This window comes from Argiope bruennichi, chromosome 6 (assembly GCF_947563725.1).
Source record: "Argiope bruennichi chromosome 6, qqArgBrue1.1, whole genome shotgun sequence".
In the NCBI taxonomy this organism is placed as follows: domain Eukaryota; kingdom Metazoa; phylum Arthropoda; class Arachnida; order Araneae; family Araneidae; genus Argiope; species Argiope bruennichi.
Genome location: NC_079156.1, coordinates 72,278,013 through 72,297,138, shown reverse-complemented (window position 1 = coordinate 72,297,138; position 19,126 = coordinate 72,278,013). Strand labels below are relative to the sequence as shown.

The 19,126-nt window shown below is 29.5% G+C and overlaps 1 protein-coding gene across 2 annotated transcripts in view; it reads left to right on the top strand.

Moving 5' to 3' along the window:
- The first annotated feature begins 6,003 nt into the window (after positions 1 to 6,003).
- LOC129972896 (vesicular glutamate transporter 3-like) overlaps positions 6,004 to 19,126 on the top strand; it is a 28,313-nt gene continuing 15,190 nt past the window's right edge. Inside the window, exons 1-7 of one of the 2 annotated variants that reach the window (XM_056087204.1) lie at positions 6,035 to 6,131; positions 8,338 to 8,453; positions 9,971 to 10,058; positions 10,762 to 10,967; positions 12,269 to 12,502; positions 16,006 to 16,189; positions 17,425 to 17,555. In XM_056087204.1, the coding sequence (XP_055943179.1) occupies positions 10,025 to 10,058; positions 10,762 to 10,967; positions 12,269 to 12,502; positions 16,006 to 16,189; positions 17,425 to 17,555 (789 nt within the window). In that variant the 5' untranslated portion in view covers positions 6,035 to 6,131; positions 8,338 to 8,453; positions 9,971 to 10,024. Of the gene's footprint in view, positions 6,132 to 8,337; positions 8,454 to 9,970; positions 10,059 to 10,761; positions 10,968 to 12,268; positions 12,503 to 16,005; positions 16,190 to 17,424; positions 17,556 to 19,126 lie in introns of both variants that reach the window. The other variant, XM_056087203.1, reaches the window with a different exon arrangement.

The window sequence follows — 19,126 nt, the reverse complement described above, 5'->3', positions numbered from 1 at the left end:
TTATGTATTAAAAGTCAAAATAATGAAAAATACAGTGTTTAATTCTGAACATGTTTATTAAAATTCTAACTTTTATACTACGTATTAAATGCAAAAAAAATTTAAAATACAGTGTTTAGTTCTGAACATGTTTATTAAAATTCTAACTTTTATACTACGTATTAAATGCAAAAAAAATTTAAAATACAGTGTTTAGTTCTGAACATGTTTATTAAAATTCTAACTTTTATACTACGTATTAAATGCAAAAAAAATTTAAAATACAGTGTTTAGTTCTGAACATGTTTATTAAAATTCTAACTTTTACACTACGTATTAAAAGTCAAAGTAATTAAAAGTAATTTAATATTAATGTTGGCAAAAGCATGCGAATAATATATATATAATTAAACATATGTTTAGGTTTAATATTTTGACAAAACCTAATATTATTTGATTATTAATTAATTAAAATATTTTTCTATTTTAATAAAACATAGGTTTAATATTTTGACAAAAATTGGATTGGATAAAATGTATGCTAAATTTAATTTTGGAAAAAGAATGATTAAAAATCAGACACGCTTTTTATGACAATTAAATGGATTTTACTATAAAGGAATATTTTGAATTTTCAGATAGTGCAAAGTCAGTTTCTTACTGTAATTTGAAAAAAAAAAAAAAATTGGAAAAAATATTTAATCTTATTTCAACTCATATTTCACCTTCCTTCGAGAGACGTAGAAAAATTTCAATAGTGCATTTAATTCTTCTATATATCAAGGAACAAAGTGCCAAATTTCACATGAATCTATCAATGGATGGAGAAATGTATAAGGTTTAGAAAAACAAATTTTTAATCTCTCTCTCTTTATATATATATATATATATATATATATATATATATATATATATATATAACACAATTTAATAAACTGTTGGAGATATATTGATGACTTATTTTCGTTAAGCTTAGATAATACTAATATTGTTACTAATTTTATCCAAAAGAATTAGTTCTAACTGAAACAAACGAAAATCAACTTAAAGCTACCTATCTAGATTTAAGAATCAAAATTTCTAATAGTAAAACATTAGTAGGTATCTACAATAAAAGGGATGGATTTCAACTTTAAAATAATAAAACTTAGTAATTACCATTCTAATTAAAACTCTAAAATTTTAAAAAATTTAATTTTCTCACAATTTAACAGGATTAAAACGATTTGTAATAACAAAATTTCTTATATTGAAGCAACAAATAATCTCATTAAAAACGTAACTAGAATTTCCCAAAAACTTTTGAAATATAGAAGTTTTAATAAGAGAAGATTTATCTTAGTTCTAAAACTACTCAATAGATGGCGCTGAGAACCTACAATTATTTCTTAGAATGACGAAGCACTTTTATTTCTATGAAACTAGTTTATTTCTAAGGCCTCAATTTCAGGGGATTTTCGGGTCACGAGGGATCAATATTCTTTGATGAAACTCAGAGCCCTCACAGAAAAAATTCCTTGTTTGAAACCTTGCCTGAGAGCGACCCTTGAGAAAGTCTTCAGGTCGGATTTATCATTTCTTTTCCTTTTTTTGATTCTTTTTGTTTATTTTAACTTAATATTTTTTCTAATTTGGTTAAGTGCATCTGTGTTTTAGTAGTAGCAGCATAAGCGCTCTACTAAAACATATTTGCATCTTTTTAAATTTTTTTAGTTTGATTCAGAAGAAACTTTTTGATTAAAATTTCATAATGTTTGTATTTTTGATTAATTTCTTACATATATATATATATATATATATATATATATATATATATATATATATATATATATATACAGGGTGGTCAAAAAAAAACAAACTTCCCCTATATATGAAAACCTAGCGGCCTATCCGCTCAACCAATCGCACCAAAATTTCAGACATGGTTGTTTGAAAGTATGCGCTGGAGATTGTGATGATTCTAAACAACTAATAGCTCACGGTTACGGTTACAGTGAGAGAATTTCGAAATTTTCGAATGGCAAAACCCACTTTTTCCTGGTGCAAATTGATCAGCGTATTGAAAAACCACAAATGGAGTTGGAACGATTAGCGTGGACTAAAATTGCCGCCGTAGAGCATTTGCAAAGAAGAGCATTATAAAGGACTGATGACAACACAGTTTGTGGTTTTTCAATACGCTAATCAATTTGCGCAAGGAAAAAGTGGGTTTTGCCATTCGAAAATTTCGAAATTCTCTCACTGTAACCGTAACTGTGAGCTCTTCGTTGTTTAGAATCATCACAATCTCCAGCGCATACTTTCAAACAACCATGTCTGAAATTTTGGTTCGATTGGTTGAGCGGATAGGCAGCTAGAGTTTCATATATAGGGGAAGATTTTTTTGACCACCCTGTATATATATATATATATATCTATATCTATCTATATACTTATAATAAAGCTCAATGTGTGTGTGTGTGTGTGTGTGTGTTGGCGCTCTACAGGCCAGACCGTTTGACATACAGCTACCAAATTTGGTACATGTATACCTTGGAGGTTGGGAATGTGCACCTGGGGTTTCTTTTTTCGAATTTTTAATTAGAATTTTAATTATTAATTAAAAACTAACTTTCCCGCCAAAAAAACCTTCCATTTCCCCCACCGCCAACTTTTCCGCCAAAAAAATCTTCCATTATCCCCAGCGCCAAACGAGAAAGGCTTCAGTTTATTTTTTCTCCCAACAGTAATGAGGCTAGGGTTAAAATTTTTCGGCGGATTATTTCAATCGGTTCTGTTTATTTTCTTAATGTTTGATGCATTTAAAATTAAACATTGTTAATGAATCAATCTTTCAGATTCATTCTGAAGTACTTTTGAATTAAAATAAAACAGAATAAAGGAAATTAAAAATTTCTAATCCGCATAGCGTTACCCCAACTGGCGTAGAAAAAAATCACGTATTTGCGTTACGTAACCGGCGAAGAAAATTCACGCATGCGCATTCTGTTCTGATGGTTGCCATGACAACGTTATTAATGGATGATTTAAATTATTTTTGGGTTAGTTGCATGCTTTTGTAAGTAAATTGTATTTATGTTAGTTATATATTTTTTGTATATGCTTATAGTTTTAAGTACATCGTTTTTTAAGTAGTTTTTTTAAGACCTGTTTTCAACCGTTTATTTTAAACGATTCGTTTTATTTTCTTAGTGTTTGATGCATTTAAATTTAAACATTGTTAATTAATCGATCTGCTCATAATGAATCTAAGAAAATTTTGTTGACCAACTCTTGAGATATTACATAAATTTAAAAAGATATTCTTTAGTGCCCATAAACTTTAAACGCTGAGTGACTCTATTTTCAGTAATCAGATTATAAAAAAATGCTTTGTTTCAGTAAAAAATATTATTATATTAATTGAAGATAAATTCTTTCCACTTTAATTTAAAGCATAAATTCTACGGCTGCTAACAGAAAATGAGAGATATACATATTACGTTATGACTGAAGGCCTTTATAATATTATGAATGAATTATATGATAATCAAAATTTGAAGTTTTAAAATATTTTGATGAAGAAGCTATTAAAGTAGAAATTGCATAAAATATTTAATTATTAAAATTTTAACGAACATTAAGATTGGCGAACCGGCTGGTCGCCAAAGGAGGCTAGTACTTATAATAAAGCTCAATGTGTGTGTGTGTGTGTTGGCGCTCTACAGGTCAGACCGTTTGACATACAGCTACCAAATTTGATACATGTATACCTTGGAGGTTGGGAATGTGCACCTGGGGTTTCTTTTTTCGAATTTTTAATTAGAATTTTAATTATTAATTAAAAACTAACTTTCCCGCCAAAAAAATCTTCCATTTTCCCCACCGCCAACTTTCCGCCAAAAAAATCTTCCATTATCCCCAGCGCCAAACGAGAAAGGCTTCAGTATTTTTTTCTCCCAACAGTAATGAGGCTAGGGTTAAAATTTTTCGGCGGATTATTTCAATCGGTTCTGTTTATTTTCTTAATGTTTGATGCATTTAAAATTAAACATGGTTAATGAATCAATCTTTCAGATTCATTCTGAAGTACTTTTGAATTAAAATAAAACAGAATAAAGGAAATTAAAAATTTCTAATCCGCATAGCGTTACCCCAACTGGCGTAGAAAAAATCACGTATTTGCGTGACGTAACCGGCGAAGAAAATTCACGCATGCGCATTGTTTTCTGATTGTTGCCATGACAACGTTGGATGATTTAAATTATTTTTGGGTTAGTTGCATGCTTTTGTAAGTAAATTGTATTTATGTTAGTTATATATTTTTTGTATATGCTTATAGTTTTAAGTACATCGTTTTTTAAGTAGTTTTTTTAAAACCTGTTTTCAACCGTTTATTTTAAACGATTCGTTATTTTTGCTTAGTGTTTGATGCATTTAAATTTAAGCATTGTTAATTAATCGATCTGCTCATAATGAATCTAAGAAAATTTTGTTGACCAACTCTTGAGATATTACATAAATTTAAAAAGATATTCTTTAGTGCCCATAAAGTTTAAACGCTGAGTGACTCTATTTTCAGTAATCAGATTATAAAAAAATGCTTTGTTTCAGTAAAAAATATTATTATATTAATTGAAGATAAATTCTTTCCACTTTAATTTAAAGCATAAATTATACCGTCTTCAACCGTTTATTTTAAACGATTCGTTTTATTTTCTTATTGTTTGATGCATTTAAATTTAAACATTGTTAATTAATCGATCTGCTCATAATGAATCTAAGAAAATATTGTTGACCAACTCTTGAGATTTTACATAAATTTAAAAAGATATTCTTTAGTGCCCATAAAGTTTAAACGCTGAGTGACTCTATTTTCATTAATCAGATTATAAAAAAATGCTTTGTTTCAGTAAAAAATATTATTATATTAATTGAAGATAAATTTTTTCCACTTTAATTTAAAGCATAAATTCTACGGGTGCTAACAGAAAACGAGAGAGATACATATTACGTTATGACTGAAGGCCTTTATAATATTATGAATGAATTATATGACAATCAAAATTTGAAGTTATAAAATAATTTGATTAAAAAGCTATTAAAGTAGGAATTGCATAAAATATTTAATTATTAAAATTTTAACGAACATTAAGATTGGCGAACCGGCTGGTCGCCAAAAGCGGCTAGTATATATATATATATATAGTATTTTTATTATTATTTCTATTAATCTAGATTTGTATATAGATTTCAGTTAACAATCAGAATCTTCAAAATGCATGCTACGTTATATACTTTATAAAGGAGGAAGTTATACATAAATGCTTTCCATGAAAGAACACTTCTGATTTTTTAGTGTAATAATATGATAATTAATGCTATCCTAGATTATTTGTCATTCATGATAAGATTAAGGAGAATTGTCTCACTAAAGCTTTCTTCCATTCTCCCTAAAAAATTGTTAGTCTCCCTTTCCCCTATATAAAAATTGTGGATTTTGTGAAAGGACGTATATGCCACGCCACGAGTGCTTGGATATTTATTTTCAGAATAATATACTTCAGCATTTTGTGGGACGTTTTTATTTTTAGAATAATACATTCTAGCATTTTATGAAATCTAAGTATGCATTTCGATCACCTTTCTGCAAACTGACTGAAAATAAAATTTGACAAAAACTACAATTTAAATCGTAAGATTACACACGGACTTTCATTTATCTCAATCGCTAAGCTTACGTACATGCGAATTTGTAGATTGAAAGACATTTTGAACTAGCCTCTTTCACGAATCTGGTTCAAAATATCATTGGCATCTTGACAATAAATGTTGAAACTGTGCATCAAATATTTTGAGTTTTACAAATTTTTTTTTTAATGCATTTATAATTAATAATCGCTTGTCGATTTCCTAGAGATGATAAATAAAACGAAATAAAACGTAAATTAAAATGTTTATTTTAATAATATCAGCTATCGCAGTAGATAAAAAAAAATGCCTTTTTTCATCAAGGTTAAACATGTATTTCTTATCGATTCTGAACACAATAAGTGATAACATAGCTGTTATGTCACTTTTGTATATTCAGCAGACATATTGCGAAAATGCAACGAAATAAATGTAATTAGCTCGTGTTTCGCCCAAATATATTATTGAAAAAGAATTATTTGGTAAGTGATGTTTATTACCTACATATTTATTTATTCATGAATGCATATTTAAATGTAATTTTGCCATCGAACGCGGTAAAAAGCCAATGCAATTTCCATGAATTATGCACTAGCAATCTTTTATTTTTAAGAATGTGTTTGCTTTAATCTAAATTTGATATTCATATGTAATATAATTCGCAAACATTTCATAGAAAACTTTCTAATATTAGAGAAGTTTTCATTTGCACAAAAAAACAAAAACAAAAAAAGCTTGTTTTTTTTAAAAAAAAAAATGTTTAAAAAATTCAATTTCATATTTTTTGACGATATGTGTAAATATTTTATCAAATGCAGATTACATCAGATTAAATTTATATTTAGAAATTTCTGTTAGAATTTTATATTGATGATTCTTTTCATTATCAATTATTATTTCAATTAATGTAAATCCTTTATCTTCACCACTTTGTCATAACTATAAATTGAAGTATTCAAATTTTAAAATGATTTTTCTATTAAAAATCTGTCAAACTATTCTTGTGACGTCACATTCACAGGGCACAGCTAACTACGTTTGCAAGAGTCTAGTACAACAGACTCTAAGTAATCTGACAGCTATCAGATTAGAGGACAGACCGATTAACTAAAGCAGCGGATAAATATAAGTTTATTTAAGAAGTCAATTTGAATGGAACATTTTATATTCATCGCACAAATGTTACAGAATGAACTAAATTATGCAAAAGATTACAATATTTCGAAATCATGTTGTTATGTATCGCCTAGGTCACTGAATAATTGTGGTGGCTTATTTTCTATGTAACGCTAACTTCTGCCTTTTGATACCTCTGGGCTGAAAAAGGGGGACGAATTACAGAGAATTTATTGTATGTTTCACATTATCATGTCAAATCACGCCCTTTCTAAAATGAAGCTGTTACAGTGTTATATATATATATATATATATATATATATATATATATATATATATATATATATATTATGTGAGTATGAAGTGACTTCTTTGTCTTTTTGTTGCCATTATCTAAATTCTTACACAATTGCAATATTTTATTCTGTTCGAAAAACAACATTGTTTATATATTTAGGATAACAATTATGCGAAAATAAGAATTTCAAAACTGTCATTGTTACCGCAAGACTACTTTCAAGTCTATCTATTTATTTGGATTGCATAGCAATGTACAATTCAAATATAGCAGAGCAGGGATAATAATAAATAACGTTTAAATAACGTTTGAATTCAATATATTTTTATGGTATCCCAGAAGAAAACATTAACAATTTGAATATCTGTTATATAAATAATTCACAAAAAAGTCAACCTTTCCCATGTCAGATCGATTTATATAAATGTAGAATTTGATTACAAAATTTGTCTGAGTCTTCATCGATTATATATTTGCCTGGCATTAATGATAAAACTAACTGATGGAATTGCAAAAGGAGTAAATCATTTCGAATTTAAGTGCATAATGTTTCAATAGATACTCTCCAATTAGCGAATGTAGTCGGCCTTGAGCTATAAATATTATTGAGTTCCATTTATTATTAGAAAGATAAATCCATCGGAATTATGTACGGAGAACAGGAAGTTGAATTCTATGCTTTCTTTTCACTCTAACTATCTGTTCACAAAAATTCCATCAAAGTTGGTTCATTAGCAAAACGATATGCTTTATAACGCAGCAAATACCATTTATGCTATACTTCAGATATAAACTTCCTATTATCAAAAGGATATTATCAGTCCCTGTATTCTCAAAGTTGAAAAGTCTATTTAATCCATTCTCTAGTATCCATTCTCCTCCACACCCAAAATAGCTAATATTTGTTAAATCAACTGGATGCTACATTTCGAATGAATATTTGACAGTGAAACACCCCTTAATCTCCCACTTATTCCCCCAATAACTCCCACTGATATCCCTCAGAAATGAAGGGTGTTCCAAAATTAACACAAGATTTGAATCTGCCATCATTCGCGCAGTGAAGTGTTGGCAATCCTATTAAATAAACCATTTGACAGCTGATAGTTTATGGTTAGTAAAAATGCTGTTTTACGCAATAGAACAACGTGTTTTCATTGTTGAACATTATTTAAAATGAAAGTTTAGCGGCCACTTCTCAAAAATTTGTGAATTGGCCCCCTAGATCGTGTGATTTAACACCATTGTATTTCTTTTTATGGGGTTATTTGAAGTCAAAGATCTGTGAAAACAAGCCCACAAGCACGTGTGGAAGGAGGAAATGCAAAGCTGCATGAAAGAAATTCAGCTGCATTTATACAAAATGGTCATGGAAAATTTGAACAAAAGGGTGCGTATGTGCCAGCAAAGTTGTGGTGGCAATTTGTCCTATGTGTTATTCCATACATGACTTTATCATTTTTACATAACCCTACAACTCTTTAAGATTCAATAAAAATATAAAAATTTAAAGACAAAAAATTGTGTTTTTTATTTAATTCAAATCTTGTGTTAACACGTTTTCTATCGTGCAACGCTCCATTTTTACAAACCCTAAACTATGAGTATCAAATTTTTTTTAATAGCGTTGTCAATACTTTAATATACAAATGGTGGCAGATTCAAATTTTGCTTTAATTTGGAACACCCATTATCAGTTACTGAGTAGCTGTGATTATGATGATAAATTGAGATAAATATACAAAATATTCACTCTAATTGTTGTCCGAAAGGTAATTTCTAAGAGCTTAAATTTATACTTCCATTTAAAGAATTGCTTTAAATGACCATAGAAATATATTTTATAGTATTTGAACCATTAAATGTACTCTGAAAAATTACAAAATCTAAATTTTTAAACAGTCATTCCCATTTATTAGTCATGTTTCATAAAAAAATTCATGACAGTCAAAAATATTACTGACACTAGTTTAAATTTGAAAAATTCCTCTCTTTCGCACTGAACCTGATTGAGCTTAGAATTATGAAGCTTAGAATTAATGAATGCCTCAAGAGCTTCGTTCATTGTTATGTTCACCTCATAGCTGTTGAAACGATATAAAATCATGTAAAATAGTGGTATTGAAAGTTTTATGAATTTCAGTTTCAATAGAAAAGAAGAGTGCGATTCTTTTTTCTAAAATTGTAGTGTGTAAAAAATATATAATAAATATGCAAAATATGCTAAATAAATAAATTGGAGCCAGAAAAATTTAAACCTACAATATTTCTCCAAAAGTTCTGTTATTGACTGAAGCAACACTATATATATTTAATTACGCCATTTAAAGCATTTTTTTCAGTTGTTAGTATATGTTTATTTCTAATGGTTTAGAGTTTAAGATTTCGCTATGATTAGTTAGAGTAAAAGCCTTAAAATTAATATTATATTAACCCTTTAAAAGGTCATTTTTTTTCTAGTTATGGTGTATTAAAATCTTTAGGATTAAGATTGGCTTAAGCAAAGTGATTCATTTAGCTTATTAAATAAATTTAATTTGATTAATTAATTAATATGGTTAATTAGTAATTAAATAACAAATCAAGATACACCATTGTATGTGAGATAAGGAACTGAAAGTTTTTTTCTAATTGCAAAATTTGACAGAACTTGGGCTAGTCTACATAATTCAATACAAAAACTGAAAAATTTGGTGGGAAGCATACTTCCTACGGGCCCTGAAAGGGTTAATTATTTCGAATTGTGAAACTTTCGAAAACCAATAAGATTCCAGGTATGTGTTCATTAGCCTAAGTTATGAAACTTAAATGCATATTATTAATTATTGTACTTGATAATGTACAAAAGTATATTTATAAATGGCGAATTATAAATTAAATGACAAATTATAATCATTTTTATTTCAGATTATCTGCTGATAATGAATTGTTGCTGATGCTCTGAACCTTAATAAACACATAATGGACAAATTCAATGAAAATAAAAGGAAGTTCAGTATGTTGATTTTTCAAATATTTTTAATTTTTAGTTACTTTTCTTCATGATTTGGTATAGCTTTGTTTTTGTTTCAAATTTATGTACTTCTATGAAAAAATGTCTTTATTAAATAATTTGTCAAATGGTTTTCCTCTCCTTTTTTACAAAAGATATTTTAAGATTTTTCCATGATATTTTTCCGTTACTCAGAATGCTGGCAAATATGAAGATATCGTAACAATGTAGTTTTATCGTTACTATAAATATTTAAAATGCATATTTCAGTACCATATTTTCATAGTGGTAAAGTTAATGAAATCACAAAAATACTTCAAGACATCAAGGAATGAAATTAAGTATTTAAAACTGTCAGACACTGATATTTCATTTTATGCCTTACTTTAAATTTTATGTCTTTGTACAATATCGTACGATATTATATGATATTAAATAATATTCTACAATATTATATGATATTAAATAATATTCTACAATATTAAACAATATTGCGAATATTGATCAATGTCATGCAATATTGTAGAATATTTGTGTTCTACTAGGGGTGTGAGATACTTATATGATGTAAAGAATTTCTTGAGCAATACGTCGTATATGAGTTGAAAGTGAAGATTAATGTAGCAATTGTGACCATGGTGAACTAAGCAGCTAAGCACAAGCTTTTTAAAGATAAAAAATTTATTGAATGATCTTCTTTTTCTAGCCATTCCTGGTGTGAGATACTTATTTGCTGTGAATGCATTTCTTGGTCTATGTGTCGCGTATGCATTGAGAGTGAACATCAGCGTGGCGATTGTGGCCATGGTCAACCAGACAGCTGAGCACAAACCCTCCAAAGATAATACTTCTGATGAATGCTTCGTTTCCCCAAGGGAAATCTTTAGTAATTCGACAAGTGAGCCAATCAAGGTAACACATTTCCCTTTATCACAAATAAACTATAACGCATTTTGACACCAAAGATTTAAATTAATTTTACTGTACCATTTTTATTGTACTACCGCTTGCTTTGCCAGAGTTAAGATAAAATGTTACTTTCTTTGGACACTTGTACCGAAATAAGATTTTTTTTTCATTTTCGCTTTTATTTGTAAAATTTAGACTATTTAGTTTACACGCACAGTAATTCGTTATAGACCGATTCTATTGAAATTCTATTTTTCAATCTTATAAAATTACAAGGTGACATTTTAAATGAATCCATTAATCCATTCTATACTAATATTTGTAAATGCTGCGAAAGTCCGTATTCCAGACGAATAAATTTGCCATTGAAGCTGCTAGTTTTGAATTAGATTTTTTTTTACTTTTGTAATATCTGTTATATATTTATTAAACAGTGGCTTCATAATATATCTAATAAAGAACTTCATAACTCATCTAGTAACAATTTAATATCCAGACATTTCACTGTTTCATGTTAGTTTGAAATTCCTTATTGAAACGATTGTGACATGACTTGTTATTTATTGTTGATACTTTTTTCCTCATAATAAATAATTTTGATGAAACAATTGAAACTGGATAGAATAGTCTTGTAATCTTAACTTTCTTTCGCTTTCTTTCGCCACAGAATATCCCCGAACTTGGAATCTCTTGTAATCTTAACTGAGTAATAAAAATTGCTTATCATTATAAGCAGTTCATGATAATTTATTGCCGGCGTCCTTGCATAGGGGTAGCGTATCTTCCCCGTGATCTGGTCGTCCCGGATTCGAATCCTGGTTCGAGCATGGTTGTTCTTCGTCTGTGTTCTACCTGTGAGGTGTGTGAATGTGCCCACTGTAAAAAGGGGTTGTGCAAGCGAATGTGCGAGTTTCATCTTCATATGAGCTAGAAGTGAGACTTCTGCCCTCGGGTACTCAGGGGTCTTTACCCTCAGAAGCTACTGCACCCCCTTTCCGTGGTAACGTGGACACGACATCATTATCATGATAATTTATTTTTGATACTTCTAATGCTTTTTTATAAGCTCAATCTGAGTGCTGCAATTACTTATCCTTACATTCTCCCACATCTCTATCACAAAGATTTCAAGCTTTCATTTAAAAAGCATTTAAAAATTCTTCATATTTCTAAATTAACTAAACGGTCATTGAATAGATCCAAAAATAATGATTCCAATATATATATATATATATATTTCAATTTCAATAATAAATAGATAATCTAATAATAATATTTTTCATGCAAATATTTCTTTCCTATAGGATGGAGAGTTCTTGTGGTCACCAGAAATGCAAGGTGTCGTCCTCGGCGCTTTTTACTATGGCTACGTTATTTCTCAAATTCCTGGTGGAAGACTGGCCGAACTCTACAGTGGAAAATGGGTCTTTGGCATCAGCACCTTTCTCACCTCCATTCTCACCCTCCTCACCCCCATAGCCGCTCGAAAAGGGGTTGGATATCTAATAGCCGTCAGAGCCATTGAAGGGTTACTTCAGGTTAGAAATCATGTGATTACCAATAATTGGTATTGATAAAGTTATTAACTCACAAAATATTTTATTGAGATTGCAGAAATATTAATTTACGAAGCATTGAAATCCAAAACTAAATAAATGGTAAAGAGTATCCATATAAACATAATATTCAGGCTGATGAAAATTCATGCATTTCCCTTAAATCCTTTTAGAGTTGAGAGTAGAAATTTGAAAATATTAATCCTTGGTGGCAAGGAATTCAGAACATAAAAGAATTAGCCAAAAAAATACAAAAAAAAGGAACATCAGGCATATGTGATCTCCATAATGTTCGAAAAGAAATAGGATATCTTATAGTTAGTTTTAAGGGTTCTTTAGAATTTAAGAGTTATTTCAGGTTAAAATCATTTTACATGATTCGCAACAATTAACAAAAATGCAACTACTAATTAATAGAAAACACTTTGTGGTGATTACAGAAAGATGTTCTTATTAACTAACAAAATCATAAAGTCACTAAAAGACTTTTTTGTAAATTGTAAAATACAAGGTAGGTAGAATTCATGCCCCCATGTTTAGAACATAATAAAGAAAAAGGTAGGTATTAAAAGAACAGAAAATTTCGCCCGCTTGCCTGTCAGAATAAGAAAATGAATTTTTAAAAGAAATGAAGTATCTATTAAAAATTCCCTAATTTTAACTTGGAAAACTTAATCTCGTATATGTTACGGTAAATATTATAAACTGGTGATTATAAATAATTACCTATACTTATTCATAATCACTTTTATCATAATTTTCTGTTGTTGTTTCTTATGGCACTTGCCATGCACAAGTCCGCTGTTGCGAAGACAGCGATTTTAAGCCGGTGGGGGAGCATCTCTTGTTTCTGTAGTAGCGCCAATTAGGGCCAAGAGTACGACTTTGCTACTCACGCATCACGCATGCGCTTGCACAACCCCTTTTTACAAGAGGGCACATTCACACATCTCACAGATAGAAGAACAACCATGCCCAAGCCGGAACTCAAACCCACGACGCCCAGATCACTGAGAAGAGCGCTACCCCTATACCAGGACGCCGGCATAATTTTCTAAATAAGTTATTATCAATAATCACTGATGATTATACATAATTACCGATACTTATTCATAATCACTTTTATCATAATTTTCTAAATAAGTTATTATTAATAATCACCGGTAATTATGCTTAATCATCCAGTTAATCACATTTACCGTAACATATACATTATTAAAATAGATATGGTAAAAAAATGGTTATTCATAACAATTTTTAATATCTTTAGCGTTCATATTCATTTCCAACTGTGCAAAATGGCATAGGGATTTCTCGTACAAAGAAAAATTCCAAAAGCCTTGTGTGAGACCTTTTCTAACTTTCTAACTTGAGTAATTTTTTGAAAGAGCGTTGGTAAATGAAATGAAAATTGAATCCATATATTGAATGGATGCATTTAAAGCACCCTGTGACGTCTCTTAAGAGCAAATAATAGTCAACAACTTTTTAGTGTAATATGTTTTAATAAGTAATTAATTGCACACATCGCAGGTATACACATATAAGAGATATGTAGTTCTTTCAGCAATAAATGGACCGTTTATTAACAGTTTTCTGAGGTCATATTCCACGAGACACATCACTCGCACATTGTCTTACCACATAACACCACTCATACTCACGTCACTCCATCACAGCTTCTCTCATTCTGGTCTTTTTTTTTTTTGAATTTCTACATAGAGGGCGCTAAGTACAAGCCTTATTTAGAACACTATAAAGGAACATAATGAGCTATAAGAAAGCTAAACCTTATCCATTTCAAAACATGTGTTACCTCATCCTGAAATTCTGCCCTGAAGTTTAAGTATCAGAAATTATGAATTTTCTGCAGAAATTCATGCTCATATCATCGGCAACATATATATTCACATTCCACGATTTCAATGGGAAACATAAATAAATACCTACAAACTTCATTGACATATGATTACTTTCAATTTCAGAGGAGAAACCAGAAATAAGAGTTTAATGAACTATCACGATTGACACCTCATTTGATCCTTCTTTGCACCAACATGCAGTAAATAAATAATTCAAAAAGTGGACAATATTTATTGAACAACATTCTATTCCAAGTTATTTTTACATTGAAAAATACCAGGGAAAAGATTATTCAAAAGACAAAATAATAATTGCAGAATATCCACAGACAAAATATCCCAAATAATTAAAATTTGCGGTCTTAGGAAAAGGTATATCTCAGTATTATTCATTTTAGGAAAATTAGGAAAAGAAGGATGTGCAATATGTTCCGAAAATGAACAGTTTAGATAATTTGTTTGTAATTCCACCATAATTCGGTCAAAATTGTGGTGCCATGTAATTCGGTCATAGTATATATTAAAGAGTAATTATAAATGGTATAGGATTAGGTCATAAGTAATAGATAGTAATACTCATAAACATTCAAAACTTAACGTATATTATCTAATTAGTATATATGTTACCGTTAAAGTATATAATGCAGTTATTTCATAGAATACCTAGTTATTCCATGAAATAACTGATCGTATCCGTTAAAGTGTGTAATATGTTATTAATTTGACACTTTAACTAGTTATACTATGAAATAACTAGGTATTCTATAAATTAACTAATGAGAGACAGTTACAAGTGTAAAATAAACAATTTATCTAAAATGAAATTAAACTAATGATAGACAATTAAAATGAAAAAGAAGCAATTTATCTAATTTATGCAGCGTATAAATGGTATTTATGGAAACGTACCATAAAATCATTTGTTACAACAAGGATTACTAAAATGACGCTTGGAATTACAAAGAACATTATTTCTAAAACAAAAACATTTTTTGTTGACACACTGGTTTTTACTCGAACATTTTTTAAATCCCTAACCAGTACCTAAACTTTGAGCTGTAGCAACCGACAGGAGCGATATTTCTTGTTTTGCGAGATATATGATATAGATTATTTTACACTTTAACGGGCTAGAGATCGTTATTCTATGAAATAACTAGTTAAACCATGAAATACAAGAGAGTATTACACTTTAACGGACACGATCAGTTATTTCATGGAATAACTAGGTATTCCATAAAATAACGGATTTCATACTTTAACGGTAACATATATATTATTTAGGTAAAAATATCGAATTTACTGTCCGAATTTTTTTTATTCTTCTTAATTATTTTTTTTTGTTATTTTTTCGCCATCCACTTATCTGTTATATTTGAATACCTTCTATATTTGACATTCTCAAAGCATTTTTTTCCCATAAAAGTAAGATACTTTAAAATAGAGATAGTTTAATTCTAACATCATTCTATCCAATCCAAAATGAATTAATATCAGGAAGCATATAACACGTCTTTCTTTTGAGATGCTCCACTCAATTCATTCAATCAACTAACTCATAAAATGACTTTCTTAACAGTTTTAAATAAATATATTTGACATATAATAATGATACTTTTGTAGGGTGTAGAATTGCCTGTCATGATTTATATGGTTGGTCAGTGGGCGCCAGATTCCGAAAAGGGTCTCTTAGCCACTATCGTCCGCTGTGGTATTAGTATTGGCGCTGTGGCTAGCATGCCTCTTACTGGATATCTGTGTGATTCTGACTTATTTGGAGGTTGGCCGTCTGCTTTTTATATTATGGGTAAGAGCAAAACAAACACCTATTTAAGTCCACTTTGTAAACAAGCAAGTATATAAATATATTAAGTCTTATTACTGATTAATTCTTTATGGAATATTCTGAATCTTTGCATTATTCAAAGCTTCTTCATGTATTATTTTTAATGAACAGCAAATGATTTTGATTAGAACATAAATTTTGGTTATATATGGCAAGTTATATTGTAAGCATTTAACTATTAAGAAGATATACAAAGGTTGTTGTCAAGAAATGTTTTTCAGATTTTTATGTTTTGTACAGTATATGTAATGTAAAAATTTTAAAAATTTATTTTTGAAAAATAATTTTAAATGAATTACTTATTACTTAGATAATATTGCATAAAATAGGGTGCCATCAAAATACCCTTTTTAAGATATTCTATGCTTTACTTGTTTCAGTGAAGAAAATATAGATTTAAAACTTTGAGCTATAAAATATACAATTATTTAGAAACAATGTACAAATGACTACAACACATACTTGCACACAAAAATATCCTTCATATTTTGATCTTATTAATCATTTAATAAGATCGTGCGCCAGCGTCTTCAAATAGGGATAGTGCATCTTCCCTACGATCTAAACGTCCCAGGTTCGAGCCCTTGTTCGGGCATGGTTGTTTTCTACCCTGTGTGAGTACAACCCTCTGTGCACCTGTACCCCTGTTCTATCTGTGAGGTGCGGGAATGAGCCCAACTTCTTCTTCCCTTCTTCTTTCGAGTTTGATGGTTAAAGATCTGGAAAAATGTGTAGATGTTTTCATGAAGTTTATCATGACAACCTAGTAGTAAGTATTAATGCCATAAGGATTCTACCTAAATAATTTAAACAAAATGATTGACTGTGACAAAGAGCTAAGAATATATTAACAGCCTATTATAATATTTATATGCCACCCTTAAATAAAGAAATTACACATTAAAATTTGAAAAAAAAAGGAAGAAGTTACAAATAGGTAATGAGTATTATTTGTTGAACTGGGTTGAGATAGTTAAAAAATGCACATTTTCATTAAATTACAGAGATAAATATATTAGTTTAATTATTTAAACTTACATAGCATGCCAGTTTCATGGTACATTTTTTATATCATTGACTTTTTTTTAAATATTATGGTGCCTCTTTGTTTCGCATACACCTCTAACTCATTCATTCTTATTAGGAAAAAGGATTGAAATATATCGTATCACATATTTTTTAATTTATTATTTTAGGTCTTATTGGTTGTTTGTGGTTTGTATTTTGGTGTCTCTTGGTTACGGATACACCGCTCACTCATCCATTCATATCAGAAAAAGAATTGAAATATATCACATCCAATCAGAGAGTTGATCATCGTAAGGAAGTAAGTTTTTTATTCGCTTAATATTCTTTAAACATTTTGATTTGCCAAACGTTTTTCCTCTATTTATTTTTAAAAGGACCTTTCATCCATTTTTATCCCTGACTGCAGTTCCTATATTGTTCTTTTTATATAGCACACAAATTGTTCTTATAATATAGAACAGGATTAATCATGCAATGGTGCATGTACAACTAATTGTGTATTAAATTATTTATATAGGTAATGATATTTTAATTCTAATTTCAATTTAATTTATTTACAAGATTTTATCTTAATTTAGCCCATCGTAACTTCATTCTAAAATATTCTCTTATTTCGTGATCCAATTCCACTTTCGGTTTCATTAATTCCTCTGTAAAACTAATACGCCATCAGTACTACGTCTCAAATGAAAGTGATACCTTTGCCCTTATCAGAGGTCAAAACATGGCGCGTGGCCGGAAATCCTATGTTATATAAGACTAGTGATCATTTGTTTCGGGCTTTTTTCTTACTTCTGCTTTTGTGCCGCTCTGCGTCTGCCTGTAAATAAATTGCTTTCCCGAGATGGATATTAAAGAGAATTAAAAATACAACGTCTCATCTATGTCTTCAAACCTGCATTCTGCTTCAACCAAAATAGTGTTACATATTATTTAGCCGACAGGATTTGAAAAGCATTACATATTATTTAGTCGACAGGATTTGAAATTATTTACATATATATATGTTCAAAATGTTCCACCATTTATAACAATATGTAGTACATTTTGAAATAATGTAAAAAATTCATTTACGAACAAAAATTGAATAATATAATTTTAACAGATAGGGTGTTTATAAAAGATTATCCCAACTTTGCAGGTCTGTTAAAAAATCAAAAAAAAAAAAAAAGTAAAGTCTTCTTGTTCATTAGAAATAAAAAATAATAGTCGAAAGCTTGAATTCAACATTTATAAGTGTTCTATGTGAGCTCCTTGAGAAATACGAAGGATATTGAAGCAATACGGTAATTCATCGTACGATTTTTTTCTCCATGCTTGGTGTGAAGCTTTGAAAGGAACAGATTTGCTTCTATGGCAATTTTTTTTTTTTTATTGAGCTACATCAAATGACTGGTGTTTGAGTCACTACTATCAATAACGTTAACGAACTTGAAACATGCATATCTGCACGTTTTCAAAGCTTTACGTTAGAGATGCTGAAAACGATGGAATGAGTTATCGTAACGTATTGATATCATTCGCATTTTTGGAAGGGAATTCAATGAACATTTATGGCTGAGTTGAATTTAAACTTTCAACTGTTATTTGTCATTCTCGATGAACAATAAAGTTATATTTTGTTTTGATAGTCCTGCAAAGTTGGGATATTCATTTATGTTGGGATGAAGCGAGCGGACTATTTTTATCGCGTAGGAATATCTGTGTGACTACGCTTCTGACGGTTCGTTCCGGCACCATTCCTCCCGCGAACAAGATGCTGTGTGCGTAATTGTCAATACCTGTGTTCTTTTCTTTTCGTTTCCTATGTCCAATAAATGTGCTGTCTTCAAAAACCATGCTGAGATTATTGAAAAGTAACAACAATTT